A 17,752-nucleotide genomic window follows, 5' to 3' on the forward strand; every position below is an offset into this window, starting at 1 on the left:
CATGAGATATTAAAGAGTGGGAGGAAGGTGAGTTCTACAACTTTGGGAGTTTGTCTTTTCCCTTTGTATATTCTAACAGTACTTTTTTTTTTTTTTTTTTTTGAGGATATTTTATTTTGTTTTTCTTGTTGATACTGGGGATTGAACCCGGGCAGGCTACTTACTACTGACCTATATCACGAGCCCCTTTTAAAATTCTTTACTTTTTATTTTTTTTAAGTTGTAGATGGAACACTACCTTTAATTATTTATTTTTATGTGGTGCTGAGGATCGAACCCAGTGCCTCACACAGGAGAGATGGACACTTTACCACTGAGCCACAATCCTAGCCCTATAATTCTTTATTTTGAAACAGGTTCTCATTAAGTTCCCAAGGCTGGCCTTGAACTTGTGATCCTCCTACCTCAGCCTCCTGAGCAGCTAGGATTACAGGTGTGTGCCATGGCCTTCAAGAATATTTTGAATATTCATAAAAGGGAAAGGAATGCAGACTAGGTAGAAGGTCTGGGAGGAGAAAATACCATTTTAGGTTACTGTTCTTTTTGTGATATGAGATATATCTGATCAAACTTGTATGAAGATCCCCAGTTTAAAGATTTTACTGTATTCTACCTCCCCGCCTCTCCCGGGCTGTCCTAAACCAAACACGTTTCTAGACAGGTGGAACTGGGTACAAAAATGAGCAGTTGCTTATTAGTTGTCATAGTAGGGAAGGTGTGAAGCCACTGTTCATAAATTCTTGAGTGTTCTTAACTCTGTTTAATGACTGTTTTTAACTTCTTAGTTGCTCAGTGTTGATTTCCAATTAAACACAAGTTCTCACACATGCTGGGCAAGTGTTCTACCACAGAGCTGGGACCCCAGATTTATCTAATTTTGTTTGTTTAGCATATGTTTATCAGTGACTGAGATATTTATAGTATTTTTTGAATTCAAGAACTTTGTTTAAAGACCAAGATCTAATTGGGCACAGTAGTGCATGCCTCTGTAGTCCCAGCAGCTTGGGAGGCTGAGGCAGGAAGATCAGCAAGTCCAAAGCCAGCCTCAGTGATTTAGTGAGGCCCTAAACAACTTAGTGAGTGAGACCTTGTGTAAAAATAAAAAGTGCTGGGAATGTGGCTCCATGGTTAAGCACCTCTGGGTTTAATCCCTGGTGCCAAAAGAAAAAAAGTTGTAGAATTCTAGTTTATCTTGTGTAATTTTTTGGGGAATGAGATTCCTGATAGGGTGTTTGGCAAGTTTTCTTGCCTTTTTTCAGTTGACTAGGGAAGCTTTTTTTTTTTTTTTGGACCCAGGATTGAACTCAGGCACTCAACCACTGAGCCACATTCCCACCCCTGTTTTGAATTTTATTTAGAGACAGCATCTCACAGAGTTGCTAAGTGCCTTGCCCTTGCTGAGGCTGGCTTTGAACTCCTTGGGATCCTCTTGCCTCTGCCTCTTGAGCTGCTGGGACTATAGGCTTGCCTCACGACGCCCTGGCTGGACTAGGGAAGCTTTTGATGAGACAAAGGATAGGATTCAGTATGCACAGATGAAACAATATAACAATATAAGGCAGTATTTCCATTTATTCTCATATCCTTCTTAGTCATCAGTTTGCATGAGAAGACCTTATGGAGATTTGTATGCGCTAGTGATGTCCTACTATTTCCTTTTACACAGTATGTTGGGTGGTCTCTAAATGATGTGTGCAGAGAAAAAAAGATTTGTATTTAGTTTTTCCTATTCACCAATTCTTCATTCTGGTCTTTTTTTTTTTAATGATCTATTTAAAGTTAGTAGTAAGTGTGGTAGATTTTTCAGATAATAAGGCATCTGGCATGTTACCTTAATTAATGAGATTGATATAACCTTTCTCCCACCAAGTCTCCCAGATGTACTCCCCTCCTAAAAATAGAGGGGAGGAAGATAATTATTTCATTTATCCCATACTCAGTTACCTTGTCACTCAGGTCCTAGAGAATCTTTTGGGATTGAGTAAAGTTCTGTGTAGTTTAAGCATCAGATTATTTGTTGCTGTGGTTTTTTACACTACAAATAATACTCTTGTAACTATTTATGAATTCCATTGTAGTGGGAGTTCTCCTTATCTGAGATAGCTGCCTAACCTTTAAATAATTGCCTTAGTGTCAGACATTTTATCCTAGTCAGGTATGATCAGTGTAGCAGGGACCCTGTGATAGAAAACAAGGTGATATGCTTAAGGAACCCATGTTCTGAAAGGAAATGGGTCTATAGGAGGCACTATAAATATTTCTGGAGAGGGAACGATCTCTGGAAATTGAAAGTACAAGTTGAAGGTTCCTAATCTGAAAAATCTGAAATCTGAAGTGCTCAATCTGAAACTTTAAGCACAAATGTGGTGCCACAGTGGCATGTTCCATACCTGACTTCATTAATACGCAGGTGCACCAAAAATATTGTACAAAATATTCCTTCATGCCTTGTGTATAAGTTATACTCATGAAACAAATTAATTTTGTGTTTAAACTTGAGTCCCATCCCTAAGATGTCTCATTATGTATATGCAAATATTCCAAAACCTAGAAAAATCTGAAATCCAAAACCACTTTTGGTCCCAAGCATTTTGGATAAAGGATATTCAACCTGTAGTTTAGATAGTCTAGATTAAAAAAAGGTATTCATTTCTCACTTGCCAATATTTGAATTAACTTGAAAGACTTATATTGTATATCTTTGGATCTTTTTAAGGTTAAAAATGCATAATCTGAAAATTCACTTAGTTTAGTTTTTTTTCTGTTACAACTTCAGAAAATTTAATAGGGAAAAAGTCTTAACTTTGCCATAAATGAAGAAGAAAGCAGCTTACCCACTTGTTGGTAGTAAGCTCTCCAGCCTTCCATGCAGGGAATCTCTGAGTGAAGCTGATTCAGCCACTTTTAGTGTTACTTGCCCTTTAGCAGTGCTCTATCCTTGTCAACTTATTGCAGTCTTTGCAGTTGATCTCTGTTGGACAGAGCATTGTTTTACAAGGAATTGTCAGTGGTTAAGTTAGAATAATAGTTTCCTAACTTTTTGGCCCTTACATTCTTACATGACTAATGAACGGAAGGGCTTTTGTTCATGTGGTTATCTCTTGAATCCTTATCACACTGCATATTAAAAGGGAAGTTTTTAATATACCTATTTAAAAATTAAAATACATTACATATTAATATAATTAATACCAAATCTTATTTTCAACAAAGTCCTGGAAAGAGTGACATTGTTAAACATTTTTGCAAATCTATTTACTGTCCGGTTTAAAAAGAAGATCACTAGATTCTGTTTGCGCATTTGATCTCTAATATTATTACATATATGTGGCATTTGAAGAAACACTCCATTGTACTGATGTGAGAATATGAGAATGAAAAAGACCAGTGCCCTTCAAAAATTATTATTTTGCAAATAATTTTGATCTCCCAAGTTAGTTTTAGATTTCTGAACCAGATTTGAGGTACTAATTTGAGAATTGTTATTTAGGGATTTCTAAACTAGATCTAGGCAATTGTGAGGTATTTTCCAAGCTGTTTGGCCATCATTAATGTTGTGTCTTACAAGTGCTTAGAATGTTCTAGAGTCACACGTAAAGACAATTTAAGATACCTATGGGCATGTTAATGCTCTGGATGTTTTCTGACTTAGGATTTTCTTGTTCTTAATATAATAGGTGAACTTAACCATATTCTATTAAAATGTTTTTAATTGGTTTTATTTAGGAGTCCACTATGTTTTATTTGGTTATTTGGGACTCTTGGCATCTTTATTATTTTAATTTTAATTAAATTTGATATCAGGACAGTATGTTAAATTGGAAGGAGCAGGAGTATGATTTGTGTTTCTAGGTCTTTTGAGTAGCAAGGGGTGACTAAGAACTTCAGTTGCTACTCTATTGTCAATAATTCTGTACAAGTATACCATTTCCAATGATGGTGGTGTTCAGCAAGTTGGTTATTCAAAATTACCCTCTCATGAGAGTAGTTATTTATATGAAATCTTTATTTATTTATTTGGTTATGCTAGGCATTGTACAAAGTAAGTTAGGTTGAACTCATCTTTTTAACAGTGATCAGGGACCAGATTCACTTCTGGTAATACAAAGATTATGAGTTGAAGTTAGTGTTTATTTTGTGATTAGTTATTCCAGGATATAAGTTGTATCCTTCAAGTATTTATTGAGAATGTTGACCTAAATTTTCATCAGTATATTACTTTTATTTTTTCATAATCTATATTTATAAAGATACTATGTATATATTTTATGCAATTGTAAAGTCCAAAAAAATTTTTTTAAGATGGGGATTTCACTGATTTGCTCAAATGAGTCTAGAACTCAAGGCACAAGTGATCCTCCCACTTTAGCCTCCCAAGTAGCTGGGACTACAAGTGTATGTCACTGCACCTGGCTCAAAATATTCTTAGATAGTTGCAAATATAAAATTTTGTGAAGTTTAAACTTGCCACATTAATGTGAGGAATGATATTGCTACGTTGAATCTAAATCAGTTGCAACTCAAACTTTATGTTTACCTGGAGATCTTGTAAATGGACATTTTGAGTCAGTAGATCTGGGATGGAGGCTGAGATGATGCCTTTTTTACAAGTCTATACCTAAACTGCTTCTTCTGAAACTATACTTTAAATAGCAGGACCTAGTAACCATTTCCTCTAGAAATGTAATGTCCCCTGTAATGGATTTTTTTTTCTTTTTCTTTTCTTTTCTTTTTGAAGGATTCTCACCATGTTGCCCAGACTAAGGCTCCAGCAGTCCTCCTGTCTCACCCTCCTGAGTAGCTGGGACTGTAGGTGCATGCCACTGCACCCATATGGATTTTGAGTTGAGCATTCCTGTATTAGCAAAAGCTCAATTAATTTTTCTGATACCTTTTTTAAAACTTGATTTTGAGGTCCCTCCTTTATGGAACTGGGAATTAAAATTATTGTGTCATAACAAGTCATCTCAATCTTAATGGCTTAAAACAATAAAAATCACTCTCTTTTCATGGCTCTCGATGTTGATTGAGCTTAATTAGGTAGATCTTGCTTGGGGTCTCTTTGGTCACAGTCAGGTGGTGATTGTAATGGGATCATCTTAAGGGTTTCCTCACTCTGTTCTTCACTTCTGATCATTAGTACCTCTGCTGGAGCTGTCTGCTGGAGCCTGTATTTGACCTTTCCCTGTGGCCTGGACAGTAGGTTGGCAGTGAGCATCCCAAGAGACAGTAGAGCTGCTGGTTTAAGGCATAGGCCCAGAAATTGGAACATCATTCCTGACCTATTATCTATTGATCAAGCAATCAGAGTCCCCACATTAAAGGGGAGTAGACAGAGAGACCCTCAAATCTCAATGTCATAGGCATTTGAGTCAGGTTTTAAAATCTCTACAGCTGAGGGGCTGGAGTTGTGGCTCAGTGGTCAAGCACTTGCCTGGCATGTGTGAGGCCCTGTGTTTGATCCTGTTGTACTGTTGTGAGAGTACCACATATAAATAATAAAATAAAAGATCATTTACAACTAAAAAATATTAAAAATAAATAAAATCTCTACAGCTGGTTAAGAGGCACTAGAGAAGCTGGTAAGAGTCTTAGAGCTGGGTGTGGTAGCGCATGATAAATTATGATTTATCATCATTTAGTGCACTTAGCATTAGTTCTTTTTACCACTGTGTAGTATTCCATTGTGCAGATATATAGTAATTTGTTTATAAATTATCTGGTAAGTAAATATTTGAGTTGTTTCCATCTTCTACTGATATGGAAGATATAAATGATGATTTATATTTGACCTTCATAATTTTAATATTAACTGTTTTTAGTAATCCTAGCAGTTTGGGATCTAAGGCACGAGGATTTAGAGTTCAAAGCTAGCCTCAGCAATCGAGAGGCTAAGCAACTCAGTGAGACCCTGTCTATAAATAAAATACAAAATAAGGTTAGGGATTTGGCTCAATGGTCAAGTGTCCCTGAGTTCAATCACTGGTACCCACCCCCCACCGCCAAAAAAAAGAGAGAGAGTCTTAAAAATTTAGGGGTTTTGAATTTTGCAATAATTTGGAAAGGAGTTGAATTTTTTATATTTCAAGACTAAATTCACATTCATTCGATGGTTTTTCAATAGAAAATGCCCATCGTTTAATGAAATTTTCTATTTGGAATTCCAAGACTTTATGCTATATTGTTCTCAAAATTATTGCTGTTATTGTTTTACTTTTTTGGTGTTGGGGATTGAACCCAGGGACCTCAAACACTGTTTAGAAAAAAGTGTTGTACTAGTGAGCTACACCCCATTCCATTCTTTTTTTTTTTTATTTTTACATATGATTTTTTTTAAATTTTTTTTTTAGTTGTCAATGGACTTTTATTTTATTGATTTATATGTGGTGCTGAGAATCGAACCCAGTGCCTCACACATGGGAGACAAGCACTCTACCACTGAGCCACAACCCCAGTCCCATTTTACATATGATTTTTATTTAATTTTTCCAAAAGCCAAACACCAAAGTTGAATATATGCCTGCACATAATTAATGGATATCATGTTTTAAAAAAGTTTCCTTTGTAGTTACATTATTTTAACACATGGTATACTAAATTACCAGAAAAGAGTAAAGATTTATTATTTCCATAACTTACATTAGACCTACAGAATTTTAATCTTAACTGTTTTTAGTAAACTCTTAAAATACTTTCTGTATTTGTTTCTTATCCATTTTTATAGTACTACTGGAAATTCAAATGAAACAATTTTTGAAGTATGATTGTCAAAGTTCATAAACTTCTAAGTGTGCAGTGAGTTAAACATGTACAGTGTGTATCTTTTACCCTAATCATGATCAATAGACTATTTCCATTATCCCAAGTGTTCTCTCATGACTCTATGTAAGTGATCCTTTCTATACAGCAGGGCTTTTAGCCAGTAGTTACTATAGTTTTGGGACTTTCTGTTTGTTTTTTGCTAAGTTTGCCTTTTCTAGAAATTCATATACATAGATGATAGAGTATGTAGTCTTTGGCTTAGTATGATGCCGTTCAGATTCACCTGCTTTAATGCAGGTAGCATTAGTTCTTTTATCATTGTGTAGTATTCCATTGTGCAGATATATAGTAGTTTGTTTATAAATTATCTGGTAGATGAATATTTTGGTTGTTTCCATCTTTTTTGTGGTTATGAATATAGTGAACATTTAAGTACAAGTCTGTGTGTGGACACATTTTTCTCTTAGGTAAATGCCTAGGAGTGGGATTGCTGGGTCATATGATAAATGTATGTTTAACTTTAAGAAGTGGTATCTTCCAAAGTGGCTGTACCTTTTTGCATTCCTTCCGGGGATGTGTAAGAGTTTCACTTGTTCCACATTCTATCTGAGCACTTGGTATTATCAGTCTTTAATTTTAGTCATTCTTGTGTCTGCATATGACATCTCATTGTGGTTTTAATTTATATTTTCTTATTAGTTGCATTGATCATCTTATTATTACATGTTTATTTGCCATTCTTGCATCTCATTGGTTAAGTGTTTAAGTATGTGTTATTTTTTGATATAGGTTTCTAGGAGTTCTTTATATATTAAAAAATTCATCATAACATACATGTGTTGTATATGTTTTCTTTGGTCTGCAGCATGCCTTTTCATTTTGTTAGCAGTGTCTTTTTTAAAAAAATCATCTTTTATTTGGAGATCATTGGGAGTTGCATGCAATTTTAATAATGGTTTCCCCCAATGGTAACATCTTGCAAAATTGGACTAGAGTATCATAACCCAGACTTCAACATTAATGAAATCCACTGGTTACCTTCAGATTTGCTTGGTTTTATTTATGTTGTGTGTGTGTGTGTGTGTGTGTGTGTGTGTGTATTCTATACATTATCATCACATGTGTAGAACTGTATTGCCATAGTCAAGATGCAGAACATCACAGCAAGGATCTGTTATGTTGTTCATTGGTTACCACACTCATCTCCCTGCTGTATATCCTTCCCCTGCCTGTCCTTAACCTGTGGTAACCGCATATTTGTCCTACATTTGTAAAGTTTTGTACTTTCAAAAGTGTCATATAAATGGAATTCTGTATGTGTGTAACCTTTTGGGATTTTCCTATGCAGCCTAATTCTCTTGATTTCCAGTCAAATTCTTGCATATATCCATAGTTTATACTTTGACTGTTGTATATTAAACTGCCACAAAAGTTTTTCTACGAGTATCTCTGTAAACATAAATTTTTGTTACTTAGGGATAAATGTGAAAGACTGCAGTTGCTGGGTTGTATGTTTAGTACATTTTTAGTTTTATAAAAAGTGGATGGATTATTCCAGAGTGGCACTTCCTTTTTACATTTCTAGCAGTATTATATGAGTAATCCAGTTCCTCTACATCCTCTGTTTGGAAGGGTGGTATTTGATTGTGTAGTATTATTCCACTGTGGTTTTTGATTTGCATTTACCAAATGGCTAATGATGTCTTTTGTTTGGCATCTATATATCCTCTTCAGTGGAATGCCTTTTCTTGCCTTTTGTCCATTTTCTGTTAGGTTGTTTGAATTGTTATTGTTGAGTTTTGAAAGTTTTAAAAATACATTCTAGATATTAGTCCTTTTTCAGAGAGGTGGTCTTTAAATATTTCTCCTACTCTGAAGCTTGTTTTTTCATTCCCTTTGTATGATCTTTCCAACAGCAACAGTTTTTAACTGTGATAGGGATCTTTTTTTAAATTGGGCTTTTAATTTCAAGTCTTAACTCTTGCCTGTTTCTAGATCCTAAACATTTTGTATCTTTCCTAAAAGTTTTATGTTTTTATGCTTTTCACTCAAATTTTCACTCTGGTGTGAGAAATGAGATTGAGGTTTGTTTGTTTGTTTGTTTGTTTTTTTAATTGTAGGAGAGGTACAGTTTATACCAGCATGCTCTTTGGAATGGTTATTCTTTTTACATTTAACTTCTTTTGTATTTTGTACCCATAAAATATCAGTTGGGGGACTGGGGTTGTGGCTCAGTAGTAGAGTGCTTGTCTTGCATATGTGAGGCCTGGGTTTGATCATCAGGACTACAGAAAGATAAATTTAAAAAAGGTATTGTGTCCATCTACAACTTAAAAAAAAAAAAAGCAGTTGGTCATACTTTTCTGGGGCTAATTTTGGTTTCTCTTTCCTGTAGATTTGTATCTATCCCTGTACCAGTACCACAGTTTGCTATTATAGTTATATATATAGCCTTGAAATCTGGTAAAGTAATTTCTCTCATTCATCCTCTGCCACTCCCAAATTGTTATTAGCTATTTTGGTTCCTTTGCCTTTCTGTATAAATTTTAGAGTAATCTTGTATTTATTACATCCTAAATATCTTGCTGGAGTTTTTATTGGGATTGTTATTAAACCTGTATGTCGTGGGGGAGGATTGTTATCTTTTCATTTGTTTCTATCTTCTTAGGTTTCTTACGTCAGTATTTTGTAAGTTTCAACATATACGTCCTGTACATATTTTGTTAAACTTGAATATTTTATTTTCTTAGGATTGAATATAAATGATGGGTTTCCCCCCTTCACTTTTTTTTTTAACTGTTTTTTTTTTTCTTAAAGAGAGAGTGAGAGGAGAGAGAGAGAGAGAGAGAATTTTTAATATTTATTTTTTAGTTCTCGGCGGACACGACATCTTTGTTGGTATGTGGTGCTGAGGATTGAACCGGGGTCGCACGCATGCCAGGCGAGCGCGCTACCGCTTGAGCCACACCCCCAGCCCCCCCTTTCACTTTTTAAAAAGTACTCATTTTTAGAATTACAGAAAAGTTGTGGCAATAGTACTGAGTCCCGTATACCTCATATCCACTTTCCTTGTCTATTAACATATTAGCTTGGTATACTTGTTACAACTAAGGAAAATTATATATTAACTGAAATGAATACTTTGTACAGATTTCTTTATTTTTTAACTTACTGTCCTATATCTGTTCAAAGATTCCCATATAGGGTATCATGTTACATTTAGAGTAGTCATTTCTCAGACTCATCTTGTGTGTGATAGTTTCTCAGATTTCAACCTGTTATTGATATTGATGTTGGTTATTTGGTTGAAGTGTGCTGTTTGTCAGGTTTCTACACTGTAAAATTTCTCTTTCCATTTTGTACTCTTTGGTAGGAAGTCATGGTGCATAGTTCAGAATTTAGGAGTGTGAAATTATATTGTACCTCTTTAAGGTTGGAGTTCTGCATAATTTATTTAGTCTCCACACAGATTGTCTCTTCCTAATTTATTCAGCCATTTATCAATATGAATTTTTGGATATTATTTTGTAATTGTAGATACTATTTTTGACTACAATTTAATACTACATTATTTAATTTGTTGCTCTAGTTAATTAACTAACGAATTAATTAATCAATTGCTTCCTTTGTCTTGGAAGCTCTTTCAGTTGGTTTATATATCTCTTTGTCATATTCTCAACATCGTGTCTATGTGTGTACACAAGTATGTGGGCGCATGACTTTTCTTGGTTTTGTTTAATTACTTTCTTTCTTTCTGACACAACAAGATATTTCAGTCTTACCTTGTCTGTATCCTGTAATCAGCTACTTTTGCATTCTTACCAGCAGTTGGTATTGTCAGTTTCTTGGATTTTAACCATTTCAATAGGTAAGAAATGCTGGTTCCTTGATTTAATTTGCACTTCCCTAATGACAGATGATATGGAACTTTTTTCATTCACTTTTTTCTTTTGTCATATGTGTATCATTTTTGCAAGGTAATTATTCAGATCTTTTACCCATATTTTAATTGGGTTGTTCTTGTTGAGTTTTAAGAGTTCTTTTGTATATTTTGGATATAATTCTTAGTATATACAAGTCTTAGTACATGTAAGCATAGTATTTTGCATGTGTTTCTCCCAGTCTGTGGTTAGTCTTTTCATTTTCTTACCAGTATCCTTCTCAGAGCAGACATTTTTTTAATTTTAATGAGTTTAAGTTATCCTTTTTATCTTTCATGATTTTTGCTTTTTGTGTTTTATTTAAAACCTCATTGCCAAATGCAAGATCAACAAACAAATTTTGTGGAGTTTTTCTTGTTCGTGGTGCTGGTGGTTTTTGGCACATGGACAACCAGTACAAGCACCATATGGCAAAAGGGCTATTTTTTCCTATTTAATTTTCTCCTTTGTCACAGATCAGATAGCATTGGTGTGGGTCTGTTTTTGGGCTTTTCATACCATTGGCCCATGTATGTTCTTTCTCACCACTGTGTCTTGGTAATACAATAAAGCTATTACCACTGTGTCTTGGTAATAGCTTTATTGTACGTCTTAGTATTGAGTAATGAGTTTTCCAACTTTGTTCTTCAGTTGACTAAGTCTTTTGCTTTGTCATGTAACCATAGAAAGTTGGTGCTCACTGAAAGAATATTTCAGAAGCTATTTCAGAAGCTACTAGAGTACATCATATTATATTTGCTTAATTTTGTAACTGAAATTTTGAGCAAATAATTCAGAAATTAGATTATTTCCTATTTTCTAGAGAAGGGAGTATAATCAGAATTGGGCTTGAGTTCCTGATGTGTTGCTTTGGTTATTTGGTTGAAGTGTGCTGTTTGTCAGGTTTGAAATCTGGTAAAGTAATTTCTCTCATTTCATCCTCTGCCATCCCCAAATTGTTATTAGCTATTTTGGTTCCTCAACATTTAGGAACTTATCTTTATCAGAATAAAGCATCTTCATGCAAGACATCTATTTCATGAGTTCTTTGGTTTCTTATTGTGTCATTCTTTAGAATTTTTCTACCTTTTCTGCTTGACTATCTCAGACTGACTTCCTTGATTTTCTTTAAGTTTTAACTGGAACGTAGTTTGGATACCCCAAGTAATATTAGTAGATGAGGATATTAAGGAATGGAGCCAGAAATGAAACCAGGAATGTGAAAGGTTCAGAACGTGTTTGGATCTGGATTTTGGATTTTATTTTGTGAATCATTGCTTAATTCAGTGTAGATTTAAAAGTGTAGTCATTTTCCTCAAGGCATTAAATTTTTGAGTATTTCTGTTGGTAAATGAAACAATAGACTAGATGATATTTTAAGTTTCTTCTAGCTTTGTAGTTTCTGCTATCCTAAATAAAAATGTACAAAGTCCAGGTATTTAGATGTTGATGATAGTTAAGATAGTACCTACGGTATCCTTAAAGTTTTCTGTTTTATAAATTTCTCCATTTAGACAAACAAAACTTTAATATCTGTGGAAGTTTTTTATTATTATTATTACTTAGATTTTTATTTATTTATTTATTTATTTTTATGGTAGTGGGGATTGAACCCAAGGTATACTCTACCACTGTTGCTATACCCCCAGCCCTTTTTTATTTTGACACAGGGTCTTGCTAAGTTGCCAAGTCTGGTCTCAAACTTGTAATACTCCTACCTTAACCTCCTGAGTCCCTGGGATTACAACTATGCACTACTATGCCTGATTACTTAGATTTTTATTTTTGAGCTCTTATAACTCTGAGTTCCATATAACCCAGCCACTTTATTGAAGTGGATGCAAGGAGGCTGATATGTACTCGTGATACTTGTGTTGTCATGAAAAGAACTTGTTGAGTATTTTCTCATTTTGCTGCCAGTGCATGAAAGATGTTTAAATAATAAAAAATTTTGTGTGACTGTGATAGATTATTTGCTCTTGAGTAATATATAGGTCTTCTTTGTTTTCATTTAAGTGCCAAGGATGATATTGATCTTGATGCCTTGGCTGCAGAAATAGAAGGAGCTGGTGCTGCCAAGGAGCAGGAACCTCAAAAGTCAAAGGGGAAAAAGAAAAAAGAGAAAAAGAAGCAGGACTTTGAGTAAGTATATTTGAATACATTTGATTTTTGTTGGTTTTGGCACTGGATTCACTTAATAAACTATTCAAATGCTTCAAAATGTGTTGTATTCTTTTTCTAGTGAAGATGATATTCTGAAGGAACTGGAAGAATTGTCTTTGGAAGCTCAAGGCATCAAAGCTGACAGAGAAACTGCTGCTGTGAAGGTGAAACATTATTTTACCCATTTGTGTTTCATGTTCCATTAGTTCTTCCAGTGCTGTTTTTGGGAGCTGCATTTGGAAATGTATAAATGTAGATATATTAGTTCATAAAATCTGATGCAAAGGGAGAAAACAAATTTTAGGAAAGAATAATGTACTTTAAAACCTTTCACAGATACAAAAATGTGTTACTTGTGAATCTAAAGGTATTTGTTGAATGTTGCCTACTAATAAAATTGGTACGTTTTTGGACATAGGAAGTCATCTTCCATCTCCACCTTTAATTTTCTATTTTATCCTTTGAATTTATTTAAGTCTCAAAGTAATGGGAAACTAAGTTTTCCCCTTAGGTTTTCTATGCCACTTAATAAATGTAGGCTGGTGATTAGTGCTTGTTTCAGAGCACCTAGATTTTAAAATGTGTGTATAGTGAGATATCTCAGGACTAGTCAAGCCTCTGGTGCTTTGTTACGCTTTTTTGTTGTTTTGTTGAAAACAAACAGTAAGAAACTTTATTTTGAAATTATTTTGAGAGATTTTTAAGAAATGTGTACTTGGGCTGGGGATGTGGCTCAAGCGGTAGCGCGCTCGCCTGGCATGCGTGCGGCCCAGGTTCGATCCTCAGCACCACATACCAACAAAGATGTTGTGTCTGCCGAAAACTAAAAAAATAAATATTAAAAATTCTCTCTCTCTCTCTCTCTCTCTCTCTCACTCTCTCTCTTTAAAAAAAAAAAGAAATGTGTACTTAGTGAAGCATATGACTGAGGGGGCTCAGTTACTTTTAAAAAATGAAAATGATTATGTTAATGTTTCTAACAATGGGAATTTTTAGCCAACAGAAAACAATGAAGAAGAATCTGCCTCAAAACAAGATAAAAAGAAGAAAGGACAGAAGGGCAAAAAACACAGTTTTGATAATAATGATAGTGAAGAATCAGAGGATAAAGATTCAAAATCAAAAAGGACTGCAAAACCAAAAGTGGAAATGAACTCTGGGAGTGATGATGATGATGACTGTAATAAACTTTCTAAAAAAGCTAAAGGGAAAGCTCAAAAATCAAATAAAAAATGGAATGGGTCAGAGGAGGATGAGGATAACAGTAAAAAAATTAAAGCACGTTCCAGAGTAAATTCTTCTGGTGAAAGTGGCGATGAATCAGATGAATTTTTGCAGTCTAGAAAAGGACAGAAAAAAAATCAAAAAAATAAGCCAGGTCCTAATGTAGAGAGCGGGAATGAAGATGATGACTCCTCCTTCAAGATTAAGACAGTGGCCCAAAAGAAAGCAGAGAAGAAAGAGCGAGAGAGAAAAAAACGAGATGAAGAAAAAGCAAAACTGAGGAAGCTGAAAGAAAAAGAAGAGTTAGAAACAGGTAAAAAGGATCAGAGTAAACAAAGAGAATTTCAAAAGAAATCTGAAGAGGACACTGGAAAATCCAAAGTGTCTTTTGACACTGGAGCTACCCCCACCTTTGAGGAGAAAGGAGAGACTCCCATAGCTGCTGAAGGTTGGTAATATGGGCAGTAGGGGAAAGCACAAAAATGTTTTGATTTGTACCCAGCCCTAATTTGTGATCACTGTGCCCTAGAGTTATTTTGTTATTTTATAAAGGAACTTTTTAAATAATAAGAAGCCTTTCAAAAATTACGTCTAAGAAGCAAGCTTCTACTACACTCAAAATTCTAGCTACTTAGAGGCTGAGGCAGGAGGATTGCTTGCACTTTGGAATTCAAGGCCAGCCTGGGCAACGTAGCATATATTTAAGGGAGACAGGTTGGGCTGCAAGTCTAGCTCAGTAATAGAACACTTGCCTAGAGTGCAGAGATCATGGGTTCAAACCCCAGCACCTCAAAAAACAAACAAACAAAAAACCCTAACAACTTTTTTTTTATTTTTATTTTTTATTTTATTTTTTTTTATTTGTTGTTCACAACATTACAAAGCTCTTGACATATCATATTTCATACATTAGATTGAAGTGGGTTATGAACTCCCAATTTTACCCCAAATGCAGATTGCAGAATCACGTCGGTTACACATCCACAATTTTACATAATGCCCTATTAGTAATTGTTGTATTCTGCTACCTTTCCTATCCCCTACTATCCCCCCTCCCCTTCCCTCACATCTTCTCTCTCTACCCCATCTACTGTAATTCATTTCTCTCCTTGTTTAAAAAACCCTAACAACTTTATGCTTGATTTTCATTGTTATGCATTTACATATATAGCATAAAATGTCTTTCAAATGGTTTATTTTCCCAGATGGGTGGTTTTATAGAATTTCATTGTAAGAACTATTTTTTGCTGTTAATAGACTGTTTAAATTGCTAAAGAAAACTTTATTCTGAAAACTCAGTGTCAGATATCTTTAAATCCTTTCCTGTCTGTAAAAGCAGTATGGTCTGTGAAATAAAAAAGTAAAATTAAAATACTAAAATTAGTTAACATCATGTAAACAGTAACGAAGCACATTTTAATACTAGAACCAGTTAAGAAAAACATTCTACTCAATTTCCTTCACTTACCTAGAGGAAAAAATAGCTAAAGATCAAATGATTTACACAGAAGCACTTTATTCTTAAAATTTAGAATAGTTTTTCTTTAGATTTCAAAACATGCAGTGGAAAAATTTTTAACCACTGAAGTTTTTATTTCTTGAATTTTTTTGAGGAGAAACACCTTGAAAGTAGCTTCAGAACTTTTTAAACTCAGGTTTTTTGGAGTATAATTATGTATATTTTTGTATTTCATTCTTTTAATAGTCCCTTAAAGTAGACATAATTATCATCATCCCCATCTTGTAAAAGTGAAACTAGCTAAAGAACTTAAATGGTATTTAGTTCATTCTGTTCTTTAGAACTTCAGACAAGCATCTTACATGTGCCAGCCACTTGGCCCAGGTACCATGGTGTAAGAGAAACCTGAGTTACAATATTGCCCTCCTGCTGCTGCCACCAGAATCCTTCTGTCTTCTCATATTTACTAGGATAGCTCAGACCAACACCAGCATTATAGGCACATCAGCAAACCAACTTCAGGTTATATTGAGCTGTTCTAAATATTCAGGTGCTCAGGACACACACACACACACACACACACACACACACACACACACGTATACTTATTTATTTTGTGGTGCTGGGAATTGAATCCAGGGCCTTGTGCATGTGAGACAAGCGCTCTACCAACTGAGCTATATATCCCCAGCCCCCTCAGGATGCTTTGATCACACACATCTAGCCCATTATTGTCTTGGCCCATTATTGTCTTTGAACTCTAGCTAGGATTTGTTCAATATCTCTATAGGAAAGAACATGTTGTTTTTTTTTTTTTAAATAATATTTTATCTTTGTTCTTTTTGGTAGATGACAATGAAGGAGACAAAAAGAAAAAAGATAAAAAGAAAAAGAAGGCGGAAAAGGAAGAAAAAGAGAAGGAGAAGAAAAAAGGACCTAGCAAAGCAACTGTAAAAGCTATGCAAGAAGCTCTGGCTAAACTTAAAGAAGAAGAAGAAAGACAGAAGAGGGAAGAGGAGGAACGCATAAAACGACTGGAAGAATTAGAAGCAAAGCGTAAAGAAGAGGTATATTTTTCATGAAGTTTGCAACATCAATGTTATATTTTACTTAAAATCTCTCTATTCAGTATCTCTAGTTTCTAAGATTGCTATTTGTATAGCAATTTAGTTATACTAATGTTTTGTTATAGATAATGTTATGAAAAGAAAAAAAAATCCTACCTTTGATTTCCTCATGTAGAGACAAAGGTTGCTAATGTATTATTGACAGTAAGCTCCTCTGATGTTAATTGATAATAGTGTATGTACAACATTTTCATTCAGAATCTCCCAGTAGTACTTTGCATTTATCTAAAGAACTTTGTTTATTGAGTTATTTACTTTAAAGTTTACAGTTCTTTTAGCTAATACAATTTTTATCTGATATGTATTCTTTCACAGGAGCGATTGGAACAAGAAAAAAGAGAAAGGAAAAAACAAAAAGAAAAAGAAAGAAAAGAACGTTTAAAAAAAGAAGGGAAGCTTTTAACTAAATCCCAGAGAGAAGCCAGAGCCAGAGCCGAAGCTACCCTTAAACTTCTACAAGCTCAGGGTAAGTTGTACACTTAATCAGCTGAATAGTTTGGCAGCTTCTCTCATGCAGTTATGTCCTTACAACGTTAAGGAGAACAGAATTGAATCAGAAGGAAAATTCCTGTGAAATGTTGTGGAAAAGTTAAAACATGAGGAATACATGATGTATTTTCATTCCTTAGGAAGATGGCTTCTTTATTTATTTTAAATGTCTATTTTTTAATTATAGGTGGACACAATATCTTTATTTTTATAATTATGTGGTGCTGTGGATAGAACCCAGTGCCTCACACATGCTAGGCCAGCACTTCACCTCTCAGCCACCACCTGAGCCTAAGATGGCTTCTTTATTAGGTCAAAAATTTATGTGTAAATGATGGCATTTCTATAAATAACCCTCCCAAACAAAAATAGAGATATAATGAGTACCTGACAACAAGTTTCAGTAATTATCAATATTTTCCATTGTTGCGTTATACCCTTCTGCCTCCTTTTTTGTCCTGGAATACTTAAAAGGGAATCCCAGATAGGTTCCCCCGCCCCCTCCTTTTTTTCCATTAACTCATAGATATTTTAGTTTCTGTATCTAACAGATGATGGATACATTTTATCATAAATAGAGTATATGTTGTGACATTCGGCAAAACAAT

General features: G+C 34.5%; 1 protein-coding gene across 2 annotated transcripts in view; it reads left to right on the plus strand.

The window, feature by feature from the left end:
* Positions 1-17,752, plus strand: part of EIF5B (eukaryotic translation initiation factor 5B) — a 63,657-nt gene that overhangs the window by 2,162 nt on the left and 43,743 nt on the right. For both annotated transcript variants that reach the window (XM_081265003.1, XM_081265004.1), the window contains exons 2-6: positions 12,699-12,824; positions 12,925-13,009; positions 13,842-14,517; positions 16,378-16,595; positions 16,971-17,121. In XM_081265003.1, the coding sequence (XP_081121129.1) occupies positions 12,699-12,824; positions 12,925-13,009; positions 13,842-14,517; positions 16,378-16,595; positions 16,971-17,121 (1,256 nt within the window). The remainder of the gene's footprint in view (positions 1-12,698; positions 12,825-12,924; positions 13,010-13,841; positions 14,518-16,377; positions 16,596-16,970; positions 17,122-17,752) is intronic.

Source organism: Spermophilus citellus (genome assembly GCF_964194105.1).
Source record: "Spermophilus citellus genome assembly, chromosome: 13".
Lineage (NCBI taxonomy): Eukaryota > Metazoa > Chordata > Mammalia > Rodentia > Sciuridae > Spermophilus > Spermophilus citellus.